General features: G+C 48.4%; 10 protein-coding genes across 10 annotated transcripts; 7 read left to right on the forward strand and 3 right to left on the reverse strand.

Annotated features, from left to right (window-relative positions):
• Positions 1–346: 346 nt before the first annotated feature.
• N7517_009733 (uncharacterized protein) lies at positions 347–2,005 on the forward strand (the record flags this gene model as incomplete). The annotated part of the gene is made up of 5 exons (XM_056727456.1): positions 347–458; positions 521–766; positions 823–1,638; positions 1,692–1,865; positions 1,914–2,005. 5 exons carry the CDS (start codon positions 347–349, stop codon positions 2,003–2,005), a joined length of 1,440 nt encoding a protein of 479 aa, XP_056576028.1.
• A 1,650-nt stretch (positions 2,006–3,655) lies between these two features.
• Positions 3,656–4,996, forward strand: sfh5 (CRAL/TRIO domain protein; the record flags this gene model as incomplete). Its single annotated transcript, XM_056727457.1, has 2 exons — positions 3,656–4,287; positions 4,345–4,996. 2 exons carry the CDS (start codon positions 3,656–3,658, stop codon positions 4,994–4,996), a joined length of 1,284 nt encoding a protein of 427 aa, XP_056576029.1.
• Positions 4,997–5,552: 556 nt separating this feature from the next.
• N7517_009735 (TATA-binding protein-associated factor TAF6) lies at positions 5,553–6,992 on the forward strand (the record flags this gene model as incomplete). The annotated part of the gene is made up of 3 exons (XM_056727458.1): positions 5,553–5,922; positions 5,981–6,399; positions 6,453–6,992. The coding sequence occupies 3 exons, from the start codon at positions 5,553–5,555 to the stop codon at positions 6,990–6,992; spliced, it is 1,329 nt and encodes a 442-aa protein (XP_056576030.1).
• Positions 6,993–8,246: 1,254 nt separating this feature from the next.
• On the forward strand, positions 8,247–8,590 carry N7517_009736 (uncharacterized protein; the record flags this gene model as incomplete). Its single annotated transcript, XM_056727459.1, has 2 exons — positions 8,247–8,290; positions 8,425–8,590. 2 exons carry the CDS (start codon positions 8,247–8,249, stop codon positions 8,588–8,590), a joined length of 210 nt encoding a protein of 69 aa, XP_056576031.1.
• A 276-nt stretch (positions 8,591–8,866) lies between these two features.
• On the forward strand, positions 8,867–10,483 carry N7517_009737 (adenosylmethionine decarboxylase SPE2; the record flags this gene model as incomplete). Its single annotated transcript, XM_056727460.1, has 1 exon — positions 8,867–10,483. The coding sequence occupies one exon, from the start codon at positions 8,867–8,869 to the stop codon at positions 10,481–10,483; it is 1,617 nt and encodes a 538-aa protein (XP_056576032.1).
• Positions 10,484–11,154: 671 nt separating this feature from the next.
• On the forward strand, positions 11,155–12,395 carry N7517_009738 (transcription initiation factor TFIID subunit 11 family protein; the record flags this gene model as incomplete). Its single annotated transcript, XM_056727461.1, has 2 exons — positions 11,155–11,651; positions 11,708–12,395. 2 exons carry the CDS (start codon positions 11,155–11,157, stop codon positions 12,393–12,395), a joined length of 1,185 nt encoding a protein of 394 aa, XP_056576033.1.
• A 1,093-nt stretch (positions 12,396–13,488) lies between these two features.
• On the forward strand, positions 13,489–15,046 carry N7517_009739 (acyltransferase family protein; the record flags this gene model as incomplete). Its single annotated transcript, XM_056727462.1, has 3 exons — positions 13,489–13,611; positions 13,669–14,296; positions 14,376–15,046. 3 exons carry the CDS (start codon positions 13,489–13,491, stop codon positions 15,044–15,046), a joined length of 1,422 nt encoding a protein of 473 aa, XP_056576034.1.
• Positions 15,047–15,383: 337 nt separating this feature from the next.
• Positions 15,384–16,999, reverse strand: N7517_009740 (membrane insertase OXA1; the record flags this gene model as incomplete). The annotated part of the gene is given in 4 exon segments (XM_056727463.1): positions 15,384–15,495; positions 15,515–16,059; positions 16,114–16,851; positions 16,910–16,999. 4 exon segments carry the CDS (start codon positions 16,997–16,999, stop codon positions 15,384–15,386), a joined length of 1,485 nt encoding a protein of 494 aa, XP_056576035.1.
• Positions 17,000–17,373: 374 nt separating this feature from the next.
• Positions 17,374–17,838, reverse strand: N7517_009741 (TOM13-domain-containing protein; the record flags this gene model as incomplete). The annotated part of the gene is made up of 2 exons (XM_056727464.1): positions 17,374–17,490; positions 17,557–17,838. The coding sequence occupies 2 exons, from the start codon at positions 17,836–17,838 to the stop codon at positions 17,380–17,382; spliced, it is 393 nt and encodes a 130-aa protein (XP_056576036.1). The 3' UTR covers positions 17,374–17,379.
• An 814-nt stretch (positions 17,839–18,652) lies between these two features.
• N7517_009742 (MFS transporter) lies at positions 18,653–20,362 on the reverse strand (the record flags this gene model as incomplete). The annotated part of the gene is made up of 2 exons (XM_056727465.1): positions 18,653–19,854; positions 19,909–20,362. 2 exons carry the CDS (start codon positions 20,360–20,362, stop codon positions 18,653–18,655), a joined length of 1,656 nt encoding a protein of 551 aa, XP_056576037.1.
• Positions 20,363–22,206: the final 1,844 nt, after the last annotated feature.

Below are 22,206 nucleotides of genomic sequence, written 5' to 3' on the forward strand. Positions count from 1 at the left end.
TATCTGTAATTTAAGAATGGCCCAGATCATGATTGGCATTCAGTCGGTATTCGCTGGAGCCACTGGACATCAATGCACGCTGAAGACGAGGTTCACATTGGTCGGAAGACGGAAAAGCAATCATAATTAGATCTGCAGCCAGGCTATGGAGTACGGAGTACTGATGTCTCATTGTTTGTTTGCTTGACTCTGGGCAAATATAGGCAATCTCCCTCCCTGGCCATCTACTTTGGTTACATATATTTCGTCTGAAAGTTTTCGCCCAATCCCTACCTTTTCTCTTTTGCTTATATTGATATTAATACCAATATATAGCAGCTGTCTAATTGATCATCAGGTTTTCGAAATGTTTCCTTTATCAGATTCCAAGAAACAGGTTTCGTGGCGGACATGGGGATCTCGCTGGCGCTCGTCCGATACATTTATTCTCAGTACCATGTCCATGGCACTGTTCACTGGTTCGTGCATGGATTACAGTGAAGAACTTGGATCTTATCTTACTAAAAATTGATTTCTCTAGACGAGATGCTCTTCGCCTTCATGGTCCCACTGCTCCCTCACATCTTCGAGAATCGCCTAGGGCTAGACACATCCCTTACCCAGCGATTGACCTCCATATTTCTAGTTGAAGGAGCATTTATATCTATCGTCTCAAGTCCATTCATCGGGAATCTAGCCGACAGAGCTAGCTCTAAGAAGGTTCTACTACTGGTATTGCTGATACTGACGCTGATCAGCGTACTCTGTCTATCAATCACTACATCCCGTAAGTTTTAGATACCGTGAATCGCAGTATCACCTATTGTACTAACCTATCCTCAGTGCCCTGGCTCTTCATCGGTCGCTTCTTCCAGTGCATCGTCAGCAACGCATTATTTATCGTCGGCATGGCCACAATGGCCGAGAACATCGGGTCAGAACACATGGGCAAGATAGCAGGTTTGACCTCGACCCTAGTATCAGCCGGAACATGCTCCGGTCCCGTTATTGCTGGGTTTCTCTTTGGAATTGGAGGATACTGGACGGCGTGGGCTGGCGCGGCTCTGTTTCTGGTCGTGGATATCATTATGCGTCTGCTCATGATTGAAAAACCGCAGAAACGTCGCGATACTGCGTGCCAGAGTTACAATGGATGTCTGTGTGTTGAAGAACATGGACACTCGTCTGATACAGAGCCACTCCTCGACGGAGATCGGTCATCGACTACCGAGGAAATGGGTGGTTGGCGGCTTTACGTCTGCCTTTTCCGCCAGCCTCGCTTTACGGCGGGAATTCTCAGCTATTTTGTCTTTGCGCTGTTTATTGCTAGCTTCGAGTCGACTATTGCGATGCATGTCCGGGACGCTTTTGGTTGGGGCGTTTTCCCGGTCGGGCTTTTGTTTGCGTCTATACAGGGACCGGGGATTATCTTGGCTCCTTTTGTTGGTTTGTTGAAGGACCGTGTGGGATCGAGAGTTCCCACTACTGTTGGGTTTATCTCTATTGCGCCTTTCCTATGGGTTCTTGGTGTCGCTGGTGATGACCGCTTTCCATGGGCTACTTTGGGAAGTAGGGGAAAGATCATATATTGCGTTGGCACGACTATGACTGGGTGTTTTACGTGTTTGCTCATGGGGGTTGGAACTATGGAAGCAACCAGTAAGTTTGGGATGTCATTGTTGGGAGCTGGAATACTGATTTGTTCTTTGCAGAAACTGTTGATGAGTTGGAGACATTGCATCCTGGCATATTCGGTCCCTATGGAGGTTATTCTCGTGCTGTCGCAACCACAAATATGAGTTGGATGTCTGGTCTACTCGTGGGACCCATCTTGGCTGGATTTATGGTCGAAAGGTTTGGGTATCTCAATCTGCAGTGTGTGCTTGGTAAGCTATATATATCTGTGGCTTGCTTCTCATTCTAACGACATATAGCGGTTACTTCCTTGCTGGCTAGCGTCAACGCTGCCTTCAACCTCAGTTCGACCGGTCGTAAAAAGGAAGAGTGTGATAGTGATCGGGGCTGATGAACTCTAACTTGTTACATGTCCAAAAGAATACAAAATTTTAGAATAATGATATTGATTGAGCTTGTTTAGCGAACGCGTTCATGTGTATAAGAGCCCATTTACAAGACCAGCCAGCTGTGAAAACATGGCGCAAACAGATGCAACTTCAGTAGTTTGACGCCACATTATTGGCATATGCACCTCGTCAATCCCTTCCCCTGCTTGGTCAATGTGTTTCCACATATGCAGGTTGAAATCTGCCTGCGTCCGTTTACGAACAGGTGGCTTGGCTGAAGCTGACCGCATTGATGTTTACTTCCTTCTGTAGTCTGGAGATTTACTAGTATCATGATTCACATGGAAATTTAGTTCAAGTATAATCAGCTACTGATGACTCTGGATCTAGCCCCTTAGAGGGCGAATTTGCGAAGTAAGCAAACGTCCGGATAAAAGCTAGATTCGCCCTATATATGACCTAAAATCTGAAATGGATATAGTATAAATTATACTAATGATCTCGGTAAGTAGCCTAATGGTTCTCATTTTATAGCTGCTAAACATTCAGGTTACTAGCACTGATGCACCGAGCCAATTAAGTGCCATGTTTATAATCACTAGTGCTATGTCCTGTATGGTACTTTATAGTACTCAACTGTATACTGTACTCTTTAATTTTGGAGGATTGCCTAAGTGGAAGATAAATTGTTTGCATGTGATACCCAGCTCCAGGGGTGCCCCTGTGTTTACTCGTCTGTAAATATATCCTTACTACAGAATGCCTTTTTTTTATTCCGACGTTTCTTTATCAAAGAATAATATATAGCCACATCCATCGACCCTCCTCTTTATCATAAATCTAGGTATATAGGATGCAAGGATCGTAACGATCCCTCTTTGGTTTGGGAATTTCACAATAACTTCTATATATTTCCTCTACAAACTTAGAGACCAATAAAGGGAGTTTAACTCAGAATATTCCAATGGAACATACTACGCAGATAATCTTACCTTGAAATCTATCTAAGCATTCGGGTTGGAACCTATAAAACTAAAGTAGTAAGCAACTCGGAGCAACTATTTGGTCATTTTGAACATAGAGAATCAAAGTCTACCGAATCAGAATGAGCCGAAAATCTCACATTGGTCCTTATTGAGTCGTACCAGAGGTGTGCTACAGAGTGGTATGTGGGCTACAAAATCGGATAAAACCCACTCATGTACATAGGATATGAGTCTAGTGCTAATATGTACTATGGGTAAGCAAGAACACTCTGCTATGATACCTCTACTTGACCCAAAGACATATGAATACAACAATTATTAAAGCTATTGAAAGCTATGCGAGCTGTGCATGACCATGGGCTAGGAGTCTGCTCAAGATATCAAATTAGAAAGTCTATACAATATAGAAAATTCACTTTATGTTTTTCAGACAAATGATGCCAAATATCAATTAGTACTCCGTACTCCGTACATAGAATCAAAATAAACATAGAAAATTAAAAATAGCGATGTGGATGTGATCTGTCGATCATGAAACAAAATGTCGCTGACAGGTGGGGGGATTGATAAGTGGTCCGATTATTGACAAGGCAACTGCCTCCCCCTGTGAATTCAAAAACCCCTATTTCCTCTAACCTCAACACACCCTCTTCAACTCTATCAATCATGTCGGATCAGAGTGCGCCTGTTGCGCCTGTTGCGCCCGTTCCCGAGAAGCGGGAGGAAACTGTGGAAGTAGTCAACAAGCCCGTGGAAACTACCGCGACTGCTGCCGAAAACACCGAACAGACTGTAGTTAAAGACGAACCAGCCAGTGCCCCAATCAAAGAGGTAGCTGCAAAGGATGCTGCTACCACCACCACTGCCGCTACAGAGTCCGAAGCGGCAAAGCCCGAAGAACCCAAGGTTGAGAAGCCGACGTACCTCAGCAAGAACCCGGCTTTGGGTGAGTTGTTCAACCGCCTGCCAACCATCCTCGGAAACATTGGTCACACTGAGATGTGGGGAGTGCCACTCAAGGATAGCGACGATATCCCCACCGTCAACGTGTTGATCAAGTTCCTGCGCGCAAATGAAGGCAATCCCCAAGCCGCCGAGACCCAGCTCAGCAAGGCGCTCCAATGGCGCAAAGACGTGAACCCACTGGCATTGGCAGAGTCTACAAAGTACAGTGCAGCCAAATTCGGGGGTTTGGGATACCTGACGACCTATGAGGAGAATGGACGGCCCTTGGTGTTTACTTGGAACATCTACGGAGCCGTGAAGGATATTAGTGCAACATTCGCGAATACCGATGAGTAAGAACCCAGCATGAAAAGTCCTTTACAATTGGAATCAATCCTAACTGGTCACAGATTCGTCCAATGGCGTGCCGCTCTCATGGAGCTCGCCGTACAAGACCTGAAGATGAAGGATGCCACCGAGGTAATCGAGTACGACGGCGAGGATCCCTACCAGATGATCCAAGTGCATGATTACATGAATGTCAAGTTCTTCCGTATGGATCCGTCTGTCCGTGCCGCAACAAAGAAGGTCATCGAAGTGTTCGCTACGGCATACCCAGAGCTCCTGAGTGAGAAGTTCTTCGTCAACGTCCCTGCTATCATGGGCTGGATGTTTACCGCCATGAAGTTTATCCTGAGCCGGAACACTACGCGCAAGTTCCACCCGATCACCAACGGCATCAACTTGGCTCGGGAATTCTCTCCTTCCATTGCCGAACAAATCCCCAAAGTTTATGGTGGTAAGGGTCCGGAGCTGAAGGAGAATGCCAGGTCCACCCCACTGGTCGAGGACAAGGAGCAGGAGATTAAGGACAAGGGCAAGTCTGCTGAGGAGCCTACTGTTGCTGAGCCCACCAAGGAGGAGGCGCTTTCGAAAGAAGAAACCTCCAAGGCGGAGGCTGTCAAGGAACCCCAGGAGGAGGCTGCTAAGGAGCCAACCAAAGCAGAGGTTCCCAAGGCTGAGTCTTTGAAGGAAAAACCTGCAAAGGATGGGGCCCAGTAGATCAATATTTGGCTGGCGCTGTCTGTTATGATACCCGGAGGAGCAGTGAATAACACTCCCCGCTCTTGTGTACCTGGTTTTAGGTCTTTGGTGTGATCTCTTAAGATGCACTGTATTGTTATTACCCTTATGGCTATCCATATCTAATTTTATTATTATCTGTTGCTGGTGAAGATTTATTCACGGTTTTGTGAAGCAAAAGCATCTTAATGTAGGCGGCAAGGCAGCTTATACGGGTGACTGCAGAACCACCCGCGCAACTCTTATCGACAAGCTTTCATCTTCCAGGCGGCGCTTGTTCACTTTGTTCCTTCTATCCATTGAATTTGCCGCGTTGCATTCATCATTTAAACACGATCCCGACTCAATAGAAAGGACTGTTACTGTCTAAACTGTGGATCCGCTGGCGGTGGCCTCAGAATGCGACTCGCCTTCTAAACCTCCTCTACTGTCCCTCCTTCACCTCACTTTTCGCGATAGCGCCATTATTATCTAAACCCGAATTTATCTCGATCTTTCCCTCACAGAACTTTATTCCAGACTACACCCTTCCACCATGTCTGTCTGGAACCCCGATAACATCCGCGATGTCGCCGAATCCGTCGGTATTCTCAACCTCAATAACGATGTGACCGAGAATCTCGCCCGGGACGTTGAATATCGAGTTGCGCAGGTGCTTGAGGAAGCGCTAAAGTGTATGCGCCACTGTAAGCGCACGGTTCTTACCACTCAAGACATTGCGCTGGCATTGCGCAACCTGGACGTGGAGCCATTGTATGGCTACGACTCCACCCGTCCGTTGAAGTTCGGCGAAGCCTCTCTAGGACCTGGACAACCGCTGTTCTACGTTGAAGATGAGGAGGTTGACTTTGAGAAGCTGATCAATGCGCCTCTGCCAAAGGTTCCCCGCGAAGTCTCCTTCACTGGTGAGTGAATACCCTTCCCGGTTTAAATATCCTGTCCAGCCACTAACGTCTAGTCTAGCCCACTGGCTGGCTGTCGAAGGCGTGCAGCCGTCAATCCCTCAGAACCCAACCGCTGCCGATTCTCGCAACCTCGAACTTGTCTCGAAAGGTCCGAACGCCAACTCCACACTGGCAGCGATTAGTGGCACAAGCGATGTGGCTGTCAAGCCACTGGTCAAGCATGTGCTTTCAAGGGAACTACAGCTCTATTTCGAAAAGGTCTGCAGTGCCTTTTTGCACGAGACAAGCGAGGATTATCGCACCTCCGGGTATTCCAGCCTTCGCGAGGACCCAGGTCTGCACCAGCTGGTGCCATACTTTGTCCAATTCATTGCCGAGAAGGTCACACACAGTCTCAAGAATGTTTTCGTTCTTACTCAGGTGATGCACATGGCCGAGGCGCTGGTCCAGAACCAGTCACTTTACGTGGACCCTTATGTCAGCAGCCCCTACCATTTTGGAAGAACATGCTCAGACGCTAACCGTATCAGATCGCATCCCTCGTACCATCCATTCTTACCTGCCTCATCGGTCGACAGCTAGGTGGAACTTCGGATTTCGTTGAGTCATTCGCTCTGCGCGATATGGCCGCCTCTCTCCTCAGTCTCATCGCCAAAAAGTACTCCCATTCTTCTCACATGCTCAAGCCTCGACTCGTGCGCTCCTGTCTCAAGACCTTCCTCGACCCTTCAAAGCCATTCGGCGCTCACTATGGTGCCATCATTGGTCTGCAGTCTGTCGGCGGCTCTGAAGTAATCCGAGTCCTCGTCATTCCTAATCTCCATGAATACACCAAACTTTTGAGCGATGGTTTGGATGATGCCGCCCGTCGGCCAGCTGCGGAGCGAGTTCTGAATGCACTCGTGGCTGTGTTGGCCTCGCTGCGTGTTAGCCAACCGTTTTTAACTAATGGTCATACTGTCACGGATGATATCCGCTCCAGATTAGCCGATAAGGTTGGTGATATCATTGCGGCAAAGCTTGTGGAGGATGGGGATGTGCAGTTAGCACATATCATTTTGGAAGCATGAATGGCTTTCTCAGTTTTCTGCATGATATCTCTCGGGTGCTTTTGCAAATGAGATCGCAATGATTTCTTCATGCGGCATGGCGTTATCTCTGGCGTTGGTTCGGGGATACCTAGGTAGACATATTCAGGCTCTGGATATGTTTTTTAATTACATGACACAGCCATTGATCAATGTGTTTCATATGGTAACTCCATATATGGATATCCTGCTAATGTAGTAGATTGCTTTTGTGATACCTTAGCTTTCCTTCCCGTTCTAGTTCTCATCCTTGGCCTTCTGATTACTGAGTAGACCCTGAGCTGATCTTAGAAGGCTCCTTCGGAAGGTTGGCCCAGTTGTCTCAGTACCTTAATTTCCCAAGAGTCACGAAGGCCATATGATAAATGGGCTGAGATTTAGAAATTTAGGGTGTGATGTGTGCCGCGTTCCAGCTATGACTCTGCCTCTAAAGATAATAGAAAAAACCATGAAAAACTCGGCGGTCCTTGGTAGCCCACAATGGGTGGGTTCTAGTAATTTCTTTATACTTTGGGTGCTTTTCTTATAGAGTTTATCGGGCTTTGGCTTTCTTTCATTTAATACAATTTTATTGAGATATCTATACAATTATAGACACTGTCACATAACTAGTATACTCTCTTTTGCCCTAATATCAAGACGTTCAAATCTCCCCGCTTGGGCCTCCCCGCCATCTGCTGAGTCAGGTGGATCTTACGTAATAGCTCCAGGAACAAAGTTAAATTCTGCCTGGCACCACCGCTTTTGCAGACCGGGGAGTCTCGCCGGCTTGGGCCCTTTTTTTCCCTTATTCTCCCCCTCTGACAGGTCAAAATTCGTGACGGTCTGCATATGACTGCAGCCTTTTACTTGCCCAATTTGTGTGTAATGTATTACAGTCCAATATATTCCCTGCAATTGAGACATTAACCAATCTTGCCCTGATGTCAGACAGATTTTGATCCGTTTTGCCCCACCCTATCGGGCCCACAGAGAAAATCACTCATTACCAACCGAACTGGCAGCAAACATTTTGCACTTCCCCCACTCTCGAGGTCACCAAGGCCACAAAAACTGCATCGCCAATATTTTTTTTTGGTTGATTACTTGTTCCCTCTAGCCTCCGAGTAATCAATCTCTGATCTCGGGCACCTATTGGGCTTCTGAGTGAAACTGTCCTACAAAACCCCGCCGATGTTCACGATTGTGGCCTCCGCTACCTCGTGCTGATCTAAGCCGAACTTGTCTTCGCCTTCCATGAGCCCAACTGATCTTCTGCGATTCTTGTCCAAGCCCGCGAAGTAAGTGTGATCCTTCCCTCTCTGTCTTTGGAGAACCCGACTGCCAAAAGCTATCATTGCCATTGGATCGGGATATCATCCTTAATCTCATGAACTCAAACACAAAAGAATTTTCTCTCTATCTTCTCTCATAGCACTGTTTCTAACCATACTGCTCTAGGCCTCGATAACCCGACTCCCGTCGTCACCAGCTCCCACGTTTTCCAATACCCTTTTTTTTCCAAGGCAGAATTCTCGTCTGCTAGACCCGATACTTTGACCGGTATCGGTATCTTCCAGAACGAGGGTACCGACTGCTAGTCACCATTTCTCTTACGATCTTCTTCTTGTCCTTCGCCTTCCGGCCTCCTTAGCAGCCCTTCGGTCTGTTTGGAGATTCTATCCGCCTGGTCTGACCAGTTAAAGTTTATTTCAGGGCCTTCTCTTCTCAGACGGGCATCGCCCCCTTGTTCGTCTGGGTAAGTAGACAGTGCTTCTACAGCCTATCTTCATCGAAGTCCATAGGGCGGTCCGACGTCACTGTTTCAGCTTCGTTCAAAACACACAAGTACAACAGCTCAAGCTACATCAGTCATCATGGTTTACGTCGGTATTCCAACAAACTACACGGCCTCGCCGTCCTCATTTGCGGGGACGCCGTCTCTGACAATCAACTACGAGGCCACTCAAGATCTCGACTCGACCAATGCTTTCGAAGGTCCTGAGAAGCTTCTCGAGGTATGGTTTGCGCCGTCTGCCACCGAGCTAGGCGCCGCCGGCCCCGAAGGCCTTAAGAAAGTGCCCGGGGAAATCTGGAAGGATATGTTGGACCTGGTCAATTGCCAGGTGCTTTCCGTCATCTCCTCTGATGAGATGGACGCCTACCTTCTGTCGGAGTCCAGCATGTTTGTTTGGCCGCACAAGTTGATTCTCAAGACGTGCGGAACTACCACCTTGCTTTCGGGACTCCCCCGCATCTTGGAAATCGCTGCCTTGTTTGCAGGGTTCACACGCGCCACGGCTCCTCCATCCCGGGGTATCGCAGTGGCTGCAGCTCCCTACCGAGTCTTCTACAGCCGGAAGAACTTCTTGTTCCCTGACCGTCAGCGTGGCCCTCATCGCAGCTGGCGCGATGAGGTGCGATCCATGGACAGGTTGTTCGTCAACGGCAGCGCCTACATGATCGGGAAGATGAATGGAGAACATTGGTATCTCTACCTTACCGAGCCTGGCACCATGCTCACCCCACCGGCGAGCCCTAAGGAGGAGGTTGACTTCCACGAAACCGAAACCAAGGTCCTCAATTTCCCTGATGCCAACCCGCGCACTGATTGTGATGAGCACGATGAGACCCTCGAGGTCTTAATGACCGACCTTGACGAGGAAAATGCGAAGCAGTTCTACCTCGAAAACGCCACTGCTGTGGCCGAGAAGCGTCATCGTAACTCGGAGAAAGAGGATGGTCCTGATCACCTCGACGTCTTCAGCAACACTTCCGACATAGATGAAGAGACTGGTGGCATTCTGCCGCCAGAGCTTACCACTGAGGGCCATGCTCTGGGCACCGTGGTCTCTGAGTCCTGCGGTCTGTCCGACGTGTATGCCAAGAGCAAGTTCCCGGATGCTCGCATCGATGCATACCTCTTCACTCCATGTGGCTTCTCTGCCAATGGTGTTGTGCCGGCTCCTGATGGCAAATCCCCGACCCACTACTTCACCGTGCATGTCACACCGGAGCCTCAGTGTTCGTACGCATCTTTCGAGACTAACGTCCCGCACTCTCAGAACGGCAAGGCTACGGCCGACATCATCCAGCAGGTTGTTGCGATCTTCAAGCCTGGCCGTTTCAGCATCACGTTGTTCGAGACCAAGCCCGCGTCGGATGAGCTCGACGAGGAAAATGGGAAGCATGATGTGGCCTATGCTCAGCGCCAGGCTGTTCGCCGCAGCAACAAAATGGAGCACGTCGAAGGCTACCGTCGTGTCGACCGCATCGTCCATGACCTGAACGGTTATGATCTTGTGTTCCGTTACTACGAACGCAATGACTGGAAAGGGGGGCGCCGCGAATTGGAGAGCAGGGATTCTAAGGTGACATGGTTCCTCAGCCATCCGCCATTGAACTGTTTTCCTGTCGCGGTCGCGACCTTTCTATCCGTTTGGGTTTCTGTCAACTTGACATTCATTTTTGCACAGTTCTCTCTGTTTTGTTAATGTTTTTCGTCAATATCGTTTCCTTACATACTGCACAGCATCGCATGTTTAAGCTGAGCGACTCATTCTTTTCTCATTCGGGGAATCTTGAACCGTAGGTATATCGAGCTTCGGTTTTTCTCGAATTTTCGTCCTTCTGTCACTCCTTGGATCATACATTATACCTGATTTTGAGAACTCCTCTGCGTAGTCAATCCAAGCATCGAATCACAATTATCATTTTCTGCATTATATTGCCTTCAGTGTAGAGTGTAAAATTTAGGCAAACGCGCAGAGTGTCCAACGTAGGTAGGGCTATGATCTATCCAAGACGGAAGGCGGTGAGATGCGTACTCATCTCGTGTCTGAACCAAACTGCGTCCTAACGATTGTAACAGCTACATTCACCGAAACCCCGCTGCAAAATCACATCGCTCTCTGTGGTCCTTTCAGAGATAATTTACTATCACTTGAAAACAACATTCATTCGAGAGCGAGGTTGACATCCACCTTCCTCGCCCGGCGCAACGGCGCAGCGCGAAACCCTCGGCTCTCGACAGAGCTTCAGCTTGCGCTCATACTATATCGAGTAGATTGAGCATCCTCGCAGCCGACTATTTGGAACACGATTCTATCAAACCATCAAACGTGCAATACAACACGCCCCCATTTATCCGATACAACCTCCCAAAATGTCGTCACCACCACCATACCAATCATCATCCAACCCCCTCAAACGACCCTCCATCTCCTCCGCCGCCTCAATGCCGCTTGGCAAGAAGCAGCGCATGCACCCACTCCGCCAGACTTCATTCCCGACCGGCATCGATGTTGGAGATCGCAGTTTCAGTGACGCCGGGAGCGTAACGGGCAGTTTTACAGGGAGTCTGGGTGGAGCAAGCGCAGACGGAGTCTTCTCTGGTGCTGCGCGTGGGAAAAAACGAGGACGCAAGAGCAAAGCCGAGAAAGAGCGGGAACGGGAGCGTGAGGATGCTCTTAGCGCTAGGGCGGGAGATTCTACACGGTTCGGGTCAGTCGATAACGAGGGTTCGGTTAGAGGTGGTCCTTCTGGCGGTGGAGGCGGCGGGGGAGGTGATGATGCGGACGATTATGATGACGACGATGAGGCAGAGCTATTTGGGCAGCAAGAAGGAGCTACGGATACAGAGGCTGAGAAGAAGAACCTCGCGTACGTTTTCTGTCGTTTTGGTAATATTGGATGCAGCTAACCTTGGTCTTGGACAGAATTCTGGTTGATGCCTTTAATCCTATGCAATCAGAGAGATATGATCTCTTCAAGCGAGCGAAACTGCGCAAAGAAACTCTCCGCCGTATCGTCAACCATGCCCTCTCACAATCCGTCCCAGCCAGCGTGGTGACGACCGTCAACGGTTTCACTAAGGTCTTTGCCGGTGAAATGATCGAAATGGCGCGAACGGTCCAGGCCCAATGGGCCGAGGCACACGACATTGCTGCTCGCGATGCGTTCGAGGCTGAAGAAGCCGCCGCCGAAGCCGCAGCCCAGGCGAAAGCCTCAGGTGTGACCGCAAATTCAAAACCCTCTACGCCAACCCCCGCAGGCACACCAGTCCCCGGCTCAGCACCAGCATCTTTCGGCAACGGGATTAAGAAAGAACCACATGATTCTAACCGTACGCCCACGCCCTCTATCTCTACCCATCCGAACTCGACAACATCCTCTCCTCGGCCAACTCCCACTCCGCTCCGCCCCAGACGCGAGTTCCGTCTTCCACCGAACCCACACCGAGGCCAGCTTCTACCGTCACATCTGCGTGAAGCGGTACGACGGACAAAGCGTAATGGCGAAGGTGGCGGAGTCGGTTACTCGGGATTGAGTCTGGAGAACCTGGGAGTTCGGGGCTCATTTACGTGGAACTCGGGAAGTGCAGGTGGTAGAAGGCTTTTCCGATAATAACTCAACAATCTTTTATTGCATACCGGCGTGCGGGCTTTGTTTTACTTTACTTTCATGTCTAATACACTAGGATCGGCGATCTGGGCTTTGTGGGGGGAACTTGTTTCGGCAGACTGGGTCTGTTTCCCTTTGATATCATGATTATTCTCGTCCGCAACATATTATCAACCGACTTGAGATATGTACCTTCATTGTGCCTCCATGCACTGTTATCCTTGTAGATGGAACCTGGAACCGCAGTCTTAATTTAGAACGGAGGCGTATGCAATCGCACATTCCACTAGATTTGATACATCTAACCAGGAGGTCCTCGATCTTGGCAGGGGGTGAAGAATGCCGACATTTACAACGTACTCCGTGTAGGCAAACATGATTCGCATTGCTCTGTCGTAGCTAGTATCATAGGGCTGTGTCTGGGGATGAATATGCACCATTCTCTTCCTGTGATCTCCCCCACTGATATCGTATGTATCGAATCGCCACTACTGTCTTCAAATCGATTTTAGTGTAACAGACATGACAATGACGCTATTACAGGTCAGCTGTTTTCGGAACTTGCATGTTGCTGCCTAGGTGGTTTGATTGGGTATATGGAATTCTCGGAATTAGGGCTTCAATGTCGTACAATATGCGGAATAGGAATAGAGATGGACTATATGGCAATAATATTATGATTCTCTATTCATTGTTCAGGAACAAGCAGGAGGTAGATCATTCGACCCTGCAGAAAGCCGCAGGGCAGCAAGGGCTGCTATCCGAGGCTATTTCCATTATTGGTATCCCAATGTAGGATACACTGTTCGCAGGGAGGTCAAAAGGATCTCAGGTGGATATCGAAAGGAAGGGCACTTGCATTGCCCCGTCGACTCCCTTTTTCTTGGCAGACTCCTTGGCGGGCCGTTTGTTGATATGATCGCCGGGGTGATGAGATACTATCCTGCTTTCTTCTTAGACAATACCCTCGACTTTTTGTATCTTTTACTGCTCTTCTTATACCTTTCTCTAGAGCTAGCCGACGCTCACTCTGTCTATCTCCTATTATATGGCCTGGCTCTCAATAAAAAATTTGCATATCTGACCTTTGTTTATAATGCAATACCTCCAGCCCTCCCATCTATACACTCAGTTAATAGACACATTACCCACATCCTTACCTTGGTCCTCTGGGAACCCAGTGAAAGGAGATCCCAAAAAGAGTGTTAAATGGATTGATGTATGTTTTTTCAACACAGACATTGCATGCATACAATCTAACATATGGAACTCATAGGGCCTTCGAGGAATCGCTTCATTCCTAGTAGTGCTAACCCATCTCTCTCGAGGCTGGGACTATGGTCTATTCTCACCACGCGATAGCGAGGACGTCAGCGCACGAATCCTCCAATGGCCCATCCTCCGCATCCCATGGCAAGGCCGTCTGGGTGTGACCATCTTCGCCTTCCTAACCGGCTACGTCTGTGCGCTAAAACCGCTCAAGCTATCGCGAGCAGGTGATACAACAAGCTCATTCGAAACGATAGCAAAGAGCGCCTTTCGTCGACCGCCACGACTGATCTTCCCTGCGACTATTGCTCTGATAATTTCATGGGTTGTCGCTCAACTCGGCGGCTTTATTGTGGCAAATAGATCTGATTGCCAGTGGTGTCGATATGCCGCACCGGATTTGGAAGATTCCTTTTGGAAGGAACTTATTCGTCTGCCGATGAATTTCTTGTCTACTTGGACGACGGGTTATATGGCATACGATGATCATCAGTGGGCGCTTCTGCCGCTGCTTTTGTCTTCTATGTTGGTTTATCTGGTGCTTTCTACGACTATGTTTGTCAAATTTCAGTATAGGGTTATGATCTATATTGGCATGTTGCTGTATTTCCATCAGGATGCCAGCAAGGATACAGGTGAGTGTTTCTCGTGGAACAACATATGAGCTTTTAAGCTACTGCTCGCACGCACAAAATGCTAATCCCGACTCTATAGAAACTTTCCAAATGCAAGCCATCTTCGGCATGCTCCTCAGTGACTTCTCCTACCACACACCCCTAAAGGACTGGATAGAGAACAACTCACGAGGCCGGAAGATAATCAGCATCCCACTCACTATTGTCGCATTGCTCCTCGCTTCATACCCCGGCGAGCATCCCGAATGGGCCGGTTGGTCAAACATGATGCTCAAGGCAAGCGAGTACATATTCCCACCAGGCGTCAACGTCGGGAAACGATACACCGCACTCGCAGTTGACATGATCATCCTGGCGATCTATTTCTCCCCTTCGGCCAAAGACTTCCTCTCCAGCAGACTCCTCCTCTGGTTCGGGAAGCAGAGTTTCGCCGTCTACCTCATCCACGGCACAATGCTGCGCGTTGTGCTCTGCTGGATGCTATATGGTATCAGCGGCCAACCGTGGGTGGGTCCTGAGGCAGCGACTGACGACCAGCGCGAATGGTTGCCTATCCGACCGCCGTGGGTCGTTGCTATTAGTATTCCGGTCTGGATCGCGCTTGTGTATCTCGTTGCTGCGCTGTGGACGGCGTATGTGGATACATTCTGTGCTTCTATGACTCAGAAGCTGGAGAAGGCTGTTTTTATTGAAGATGAGAAGATGCCGTTGCCTTTACCTGCTGTGTCGATTCCTATGCAGACGACTTGATCTTCTTTCATTTACTCTACGTGCTACATGTTGATTTCATAGATCGTGTTAATTTTACCTGGGTTTTGTGGTGTTGTGCGACTAGGGGACTTGGGTTTTCTTTGACATGGCTGGTCCATGTCTGGGTGTAAATATGACTTGTTTTTGATTTTTCCTTTTCTAGCTCTATGAGTCTTTATCCAATGCAATAGCGAGATGAGTGATGCAAGCTTCAATTCGAGAGGTGTACATAACCAAATGGAGATTGTGGTCGAACCAAATTCTACTCTTCTAATCACAAAAAAATAATGCAAATGCCACTGCGCCATATTTTACAGTTTGTATAAACACACACCGATCAAGCACGGCCGGAGCCACGCCGCCCGTTAGCTTTGCGAGCAGCCGTCTGACTATTCTTCAAAGACTTGCTGGCCTTGGTCCTTTCGTTCTCCAGGGTTTGCATGTGCTCCCTGCGGCGAGCTTCGTTACGCTCTCTCCCGCAGGAGCTCATCCTCATCTTTTCGCTGCTGTTCGTATTCATTTGCGCGCTGCTTCCGGTCCTTAGCAAGACGTTGCTCGACTGTTTGAATGCTCAATGTCTCTGAGACTGTTTTAGTGAGACCAGAGCCGGCTTTCCCGAATTTCTTGTACATGCGGTCAATGAAGCTGATTTTCACATCTTCCTGTGCAGGTGACGCAACGTGTTGCAGGCGTGCTTTCTCTGCGGCTTTCTCCTGCTCGAGACGTTCCAGTAGATTGCGAAGACCCTTGCTTTCGGTGTTTTGAGTGACTGCAGAGTACTTTGGCCCAGTGGATGGCTTCTTAGCGATCGACAGGTCCATCCACTTCCGGAAGGTCTCCGAGTTGATCATATATGTTTGACCCAGGCCGAAAAGACCACTTGCCACAAAGTAGAGCTGTAGGGCACTTGGCATGAATGCCATGAAGGCAAAAGACATGACAGGGAAACCATATATAATGTACTTTCCTGCGTCGGTTTGCATCATGGGCATTGCGCCGGATTCACCGCCTTTCTGTTATCTCTAGTCAGTATCGCAGTTATAGTAGACCAGATGAGACAAACTTACCCTCAAAGATAGACACAGTGTGCCTGCAGCCATCATGGGCAAAATGTAAGTGGGATCAGCAACAGTCAGGTCCTTAATCCACCCTGCTGTTTCCATAGCCATGGCCGGCACTGGCAACGAAGTCATTGCTCGCACGACTCGGAAGCATCCGAAACCAAGTGGGATTTGCAACATGGGAAGAAATGACTTCCATGTCTTAATGCCGAACTCCTTATTGATCTGCTGGAGCTCAGCCCTTGCAATCTGTGCCTCCTGGGTGTTCCCTGCGGTCGAGGCAGCGAGCATCTTTTGCCGGAAGGGTTCACTCTTAGGCTTGGCGTTGGCCATTCTTGCTGCGTTCTCGGATGCGCCAAGGACTGGCTTCAGCATTGCTACACGAGTCAGAAGACCGACAGCCACGATACTAGCCCACCATGGCAAGCCGGTCCAGATGTGAGTGTGCTCGATCAGCCATTGCATCGTCGACGTGAAGCCCCAGCCAAAGTCCAGCCCAAGCTCCTTAAGGTATCCAATGCTCTCCGGGATCGTGGTAATATCGGTTATGTTTACCGCATTCTTCAATGAGCCATCAAAAGCGAATTCGGGGAGTGTTGTGTTGGAGGAGGTGGAATTGAATCTGACTGCGGCCGGGCCGACAACAGCTGATGTCATGCGCCAGGGAGCACTTCCGGATAATGCTGATTTCAATTGGCCCCGCTGGCTAGGGAACCGCATGCTTTGTGACCGCAAGGTGGACATCTGCAAAGCCAAGTCAATTTCGATGTTTCTGCAAGTCCGAGTCAACGGGAGAACAAACAGATCGAGAGGACCGGGACATGGCGGTCATTCTTTGGCGTGCAAACGCAGCGGCTGCGCCGGACCCTTTCAGGCCAACAGATCCCATCATTGTGGTTTGAGATAATTAGTGATGGGGTGATACACCAACGCGGAAGAGTTGTTCTCCTGCCTTTCGGCGCGACTTTTTCTGCCCGGGCGGTAAATATATCCCCGGATCACGGCTACGGGACAGGCACGGAGACCCGAAGATGGAAATATGGAAATATTGATAGACTTGGATATTCTAACATTGTAAAGCTGGTTGCAAAATGTAAATCCTAATGCGCCAAACGCCACCCCCCTGAGTCAACAGGTCTATGTACAGTCACTAAATTCAGGTGTGCACAGAAAGCTAGGTATCGATCCCAAATCACATATGCTTCGGTTTTGTGTCCCGCGTAAATGCTGCCATTCTCGAACAGATTAAACGGCACAAAAAATATCAATCACTTATTCTAGAGAAGCAGTATCCCTCAGTCCAGGACGTCTCCGCTCCGAGGGAAGCTCCCGCATCTCAACACCCGGGCCCACTGCATGTGAGCGGCGGTGGTTAGGGAAGATCTATATAACCAAGGGCAGAGAGTCAGTCATCCGGATTGATATGAGCTCATATAGTGTTCCACGTACCTTAGTGTTAGACCATCCAAGTCGGAAAGCAGCCTCGTGTGCGAACAGCTCTCCAAAGCCTAGCATGAGACCGTTGACGAAGGGGAGGAAGAGGTTGATGGCAGCTCCGCGCACAAGACCCCAAACACTTGGCGGCTTGTAAAGCATCATGGGTGAGCTTTCGGTTGACTGGACCGAGGAGGACATCTCATGGTTCGCGGAGTAGTTCTCTGAGTCGGAGGGGACGGTCATGGTAGAGTCGTAGAGCTCGGCGGGCGAGAGGGAGGCAGCGTCGGAGGCCATTATTAGGATCGTGAAAGACCGAGTAGTTGTATTGTATCTTTAAATAACTGAGTCGGAGTTGGTGTTGACCCTTGATCTCAAAAAAAAAAAGCCCAAAGTAAAAGAGGCTCAAGTTGATGCGATGGTCCTGATGAGCGCCATCAGGTGGATTATGTCAGCATGTTGTATGGTGGGCCTCTGTAGGCCGAGTTCCTCCAGGAGCTGTCACAGGTTCTGAGATGATTCTGTGTTGTTCTGTGTTCTAAATAGCGTCTTACTTACTCTAGGGAGAGAAAATAATTTTGGAACCCCTAATTTACCTCCAGGTGTTGAACGCTGACGCCCGTGGACTGGGATCATGTTGGCGACAAGATCGATGACTGTTCAGGCCCGATTAAGCAGTACTTCTGAATTTCAATATTGATCAATTTTTGAGGAAGTAGACATACAGTATAAATGTTAGCCAAGGTCACCGTTATCCCATCTACCAAGACAAGATATTTCCTGCTTTCCACTAACAACCTACTCATACCTTTTGAGGGCTCTCTAATGTATCAAACCGTCAAGGTAGATCAAAACTAATGTACCTCGATCCGCCCGTAAAAGTACGTATACTCATGGTGTTATGTGTGTTAAACAAATTCTGTATTAAAAACTATCAATATGTCAAAAATTCGACCGATTATATATGTAATGGATATCAAAAGACGCCGTGCAAATGTCATCCAAGCTTTTTTCCACATCAATCATACCAGCAAATCATTTCCACAATGCTGAACAAGATGAAAAAAATTACCTCCTCTTTTTAAAGATTCCCCGAGATCAAGACAACAATTTATGCCTTGACAGCTTTCTCGGCTTTCTCCTCGTCGTCACTGAAGGCAAATCTCGAGAAACGACGAATGGACTCTCCCTTGAAGTAGAATACATAGGGAATGGCACAGCAAGCCAAGCCGATGAATGCAAGAAGCGAACTGGCCCACTGGTCGCCCAGACGCTCGTACATTTGCTCTGTGAACAGAACGGTGCTGGCACCCCAAATAGAACGGATGAAGGTTTTGGCTGCGAGAGCAGATGCTGCTTGATGCTGGTAGGTATCAACAAGGTAGTTGTTGGCAGAATTATAAAGGAAGATAATGCCGAATCCAATAAGGAAACCTCCCATAGCCGGTCCCATCCAGTGAAGATTGGGGTAGGAGGTCCAGGCGAAGATGAAAAGACCGGAAGGGATGCACCAGCAAGCACACATCATGGGAATCAGACGCTTTTCGGCCGGAGGCTTGCCACCGCATGCCGCAGAGACCTTGAGGTAGTGCTTGTTGACAAAAGGAGCACAGCATGCGCTCATGACCACACCGATGGCCAGAGGGATAAACATGAGACCGGTGTTAGACGCGCTCCATCCTTTGCCGCCCTGGTAAACAATTGGGTAGGCAACAAAGAACATGTACAGCAAGCCATAGATGACGGACATGTAGAGAGAAATGAACAAGACGATGGGCTCCAGGAACAGAAGCTGGAAAGGGCGGAAGAGGAAGATTCGCAACTTCTCACCCATGGGACGAGAATCGAGCTCGGTCTCGGTGGTATACATGGGGTCGTCCTCAGACTTGCGAAGTTTCTGGGCGCGCTTCTTGAGCAAAATCGGTGCGAAGGTCTCAGGGACAGTGAAGCTGATCATGACCCAGGCGACAAAAGCCAGAATAAGCTGGAGCCAGTAAAGCCAGCGCCAACCGCAATTGTCAGCCAGGTAACCACCAGCAAGTGGGCCGATGGCAGGACCAATGAAGGGAGCAGCGCTGAATGCTGCCATCGGGACACCACGCTCCTCGGCCCTCCACAAATCAGCCAGAGTACCACCGACTAGAGTCATGGGGGCACTGAAAGCGATTCCATCAATCAGACGGCAGACAATGAGAGTTCCAATGTTCTTGGAAACGGCGCACGGGATGACGAAAATAACAGCGATTGCGAGGGTCAGAGCGTAGACAGGTCGACGTCCGAAGATCTCTGACATCGGAGCAAAAACCATGGGTCCTAAAATAAGGTTAGAACTATACAAAGCAGATCACATATCTGTGAGTTACTTACCAATACCAAATCCAATAACGAAAACCGTAACAACAAGCAAGCTGACTTCACGACCAATACCGAATTCCTCAATAGGTCCCTCAATGTCGGCTGTGATGACACTACTGCAAAAGGCGACGACAAAGCAGGTGAAGGCAACCACCATGGTACAGTACCACTTGTATGCCTTCGACCAGTTCTTGGGGTTCTCAGGATCGTCGATGGTGAAGGTTACCATCTTCCAATCTTCGATTTTGCCAGTAGCATTGGACTTGACCGGCTTGATGATTTCACCTGTCCTCGTCTCAGTGATATATTCACGTAGATCGGCGGAGTCAGTGACTTCGCGGACTGGTAGGTCGAGGTAATCATCCGGTTGTGCTTGTGCTTGTGCATGGTTGTATTCGCCAGAACCGATGGAGGCTGTCGGGCTAGTTGCATTTGTGTGTGTCTGATCTGAACGAGGAGTCTCCATGTTGAGAGATATCAGACTGGTGATGAGGGCTGTACCCAGGGGAAAGTATGAAGTGTTGTATAATTATAGGTGTGAGGTGTTGTAGTTGTGGCAACGTGTAGTCATACAAGATGGATCGTTTGGACACCCGGGGTAGCATTCTTTTATAACTCATCTCCAATAAAATTCGGCCCCGAATTTTCGACGAGTGGAGCATAGCAAAAAAAAAAGAAATACAGAACCATCCATGGATGAAATGCTCATACCTTTTTTTGCTACAAACGGAACCTTTGATATCGGCCCGCACCTAGATGGGTTGCCTGATATGGAAGGGTGGCGCTAGCCTAATTAGGCAATATGCTACGATGACGCTTTGGCTTTATCGCCTTGATTCCCGATGCCTTTCCTTTGGAAAGAACTTTGACTATATTTTTCCATCGGTGAACCTAACTAGGTCTAACGAGAGGGCTGGTAATCACCAAGACATTGGCAAGGGTACCTTTCAGGGCTGGTCTTAGGATCCTTCGAGTAAGGAGACTACTTCACACTAGATAATGCGCTATTTTATACCATATCGATGATCAGGGATATTATTGATGAGCAGGAGCAACCGAGTATGCTGTAGCCTGAGGACCTTCTTTCTTATACCTGCCTATCTTGTATCTTGTTCAAGGTATTTTCCGGAATTCCAGCTTGGCATCACGCAAAAGCGGGTCTGACTATGACCACCACCCATGAGAAGCTCAACCAAGGAGATAGCTATATATATAGGCCGAGTTTGGAGAAGTGGAAGTATGACGAGAGAGTCATAATATCTGTCAAGACTGCAGGTAAATTAGAGTAATCGGATCAAATAAATCAAAGGTATGTGTATCCAATAGTTGTATCTACCGGCGAAGAGAGGATCTCGGAAACATTGAAATTTTTAGATCGGCTCAGGGGATATTACGGAGTAGAGTGTAGCATGAATATTTCCCCAATATACAAAATCCGTTTCAGGTGACACGGTCCCTGGGCCGCAGTGGGGGCAACAACATTATCTTTGTGCTTTACACCTCGACTCTGTATAGATCGGAACATATTACCCAATTTGGAAATTAAAGTGGATTTCCTTATTGGGAACCGAACTTCATGCGAGCGGATATCGATTCGCCGCCACCATAGTTTCTATCTTGTTCTAGATTCTTGCAGACCTGGATTCTCAAGCAACCAGTAACACCTCTTAATGGCTGTGGGTCACGTCTAATATTCAGATGCGATGTGTTTTGAGACCCAATGTGTATCTATGGGGTTAAGTATCTTTTGTATGTGTGCTCCATATCAAAGATACAAAGATTCAAATCCGACATCCCTTGCCACCCCACAATTGGTGGAAATATGTGCTTCTGCTTCCAGGCTTGTTTGGAATGTTTAATCATTATTGTTTAGAGAATACGGAGTATGTACTCCGTCCCTCTTGACGTGGGTTTACTCCCATCCCCATAATTAAATGCTTATTTGACTCTTTGCAATCTCGTGTACTTTGTGCTAGTAAGAAGTGCAGCATCCGAATTACAAATGCTAGATATCATCCTACTATATGGTGTATCTTGTTATATTTTGTATTCAGAATTGTTGCCAACAAAATGAGAGCAAAAGAATGTGCAAGAGCCTCAAGCATGTATAGCACCCACAAAAAGCCTTTGAAATCATAGAAATTCTATATATACTCCATCTGTATATTGGGCATAACAACCATTTTGGACTGACCCACACCCTGCCGTGCGTGGTGGATCGGTATTTTGTGCAAGCCCTTTCGCTCTGCAGCCAGTACCCCTCATAGACAGCTTCCAATCTCCAGTCAATTATCCCTCAAATCATTTCCC

Source organism: Penicillium concentricum (genome assembly GCF_028827145.1).
Source record: "Penicillium concentricum strain IBT 3081 chromosome Unknown utg000004l_segment0_segment0, whole genome shotgun sequence".
Taxonomy (NCBI): domain Eukaryota; kingdom Fungi; phylum Ascomycota; class Eurotiomycetes; order Eurotiales; family Aspergillaceae; genus Penicillium; species Penicillium concentricum.